We start from the raw sequence: 1371 nt of genomic DNA, 5'->3' as shown, positions 1-1371 counted from the left end.
ACATGTGGAGGGTGGTGGAAGGAAATCCGGCTTCCTAAAGTGGACCTGTCATTGTCTCTGTTGATCCCTACAGGACTGGCTGACCCGGTATGGCTACCTACCCCCTCCGGACCCGTATTCTGCCCAGCAACAGACCCTGGAGAGCCTCCGAGAAGCTGTGAAGACCATGCAGAGGTTTGCTGGCCTGAAGATGACGGGAGATCTGGGTAATCACAAGCCCCTCCCCTTCTCTTATAATTCCACTGCAAACATGACACGGGGTCACCTCCAGATATGGGCGTGTCCAATACAGAGGCCTGATACCCCCAATATAGGTCACCTGATCCTATGTACCCCCAATATAGGTCACCTGATCCTATGTACCCCCACGATAGGTCACCTGATCCTATTTACCCCCACGATAGGTCACCTGATCCTATATACCCCCACGATAGGTCACCTGACCCTGTGCACCCCCAAGATAGGTCACCTGACCCTGTGTACCCCCAATATAGGTCACCTGATCCTATGTAACCCCACGATAGGTCACCTGATCCTATGTACCCCCACGATAGGTCACCTGATCCTATGTACCCCCACGATAGGTCACCTGGTCCTATGTACCCCCACGATAGGTCACCTGAACCTATGTACCCCCAATATAGGTCATCTGATCCTATGTAACCACACGATAGGTAACCTGATCCTATGTACCCCCTCGATAGGTCACCTGATCCTATGTACCCCCTCGATAGGTCACCTGGTCCTATGTACCCGCAATATACAGTAGTTCACCTATTGAAGGCAGGAGGAAGCCTTTCCTCAGTCTCCCCCTCCCCCTGTGACCTCTGTGAGGGGTAATAAATACCTGGAGGGGTCACATGACTCAGCATGCTGCTCTAAACATGAAACTCTTTATATGATGACAGGTCCACTTGAACGGGTCATCAGTTTTGCTGCATGCTGGGAAATCTCTGCAGGCCGCCAGTCGCTGTGGCTCCGCCCTCAGCTCTTTGTTATATATGGTCAGCTGATCAATAAATATATTGATCCCTCCAGATGATCGGACGGTGGAGATGATGAAGAGGCCTCGCTGTTCCCTCCCTGACGTCCTCCTATCGGGGCCCCAAAGGATCCGCAGGAAACGCTACGTCCCAAGTGGGACAGTATGGCAGAAGAAGGATCTGACCTGGAGGTACGGGGTCACCAGGGGCATCCCTGGAGGGTGGAGGTACGGGGTCACCGGGGGCATCCCTGGAGGGTGGAGGTACGGGGTCACTGGGGGCATTCCTGGAGGGTGGAGGTACGGGGTCACCGGGGGCATTCCTGGAGGGTGGAGGTACATGATCACCGGGGGCATTCCTGGAGGGTGGAGGTACGGGGTCACCGGGG

The 1371-nt window shown here is 54.8% G+C and overlaps 1 protein-coding gene across 1 annotated transcript in view; it reads left to right on the top strand.

The window, feature by feature from the left end:
* Positions 1-73: 73 nt before the first annotated feature.
* The window catches only part of LOC108803417 (matrix metalloproteinase-25-like), a gene marked incomplete at its 5' end in the record, with an annotated part of 11477 nt that continues 10179 nt past the window's right edge, over positions 74-1371 (top strand). Inside the window, 2 exons of the mRNA XM_018575260.1 lie at positions 74-206; positions 1039-1174. Coding sequence (XP_018430762.1) covers positions 74-206; positions 1039-1174 — 269 coding nt within the window. The remainder of the gene's footprint in view (positions 207-1038; positions 1175-1371) is intronic.

The sequence above is a fragment of the Nanorana parkeri genome, unplaced genomic scaffold, assembly GCF_000935625.1.
Source record: "Nanorana parkeri isolate BGI_ZX_2015 unplaced genomic scaffold, ASM93562v1 scaffold3708, whole genome shotgun sequence".
Lineage (NCBI taxonomy): Eukaryota > Metazoa > Chordata > Amphibia > Anura > Dicroglossidae > Nanorana > Nanorana parkeri.
This window is presented reverse-complemented; position numbering and strand designations above follow the sequence as displayed.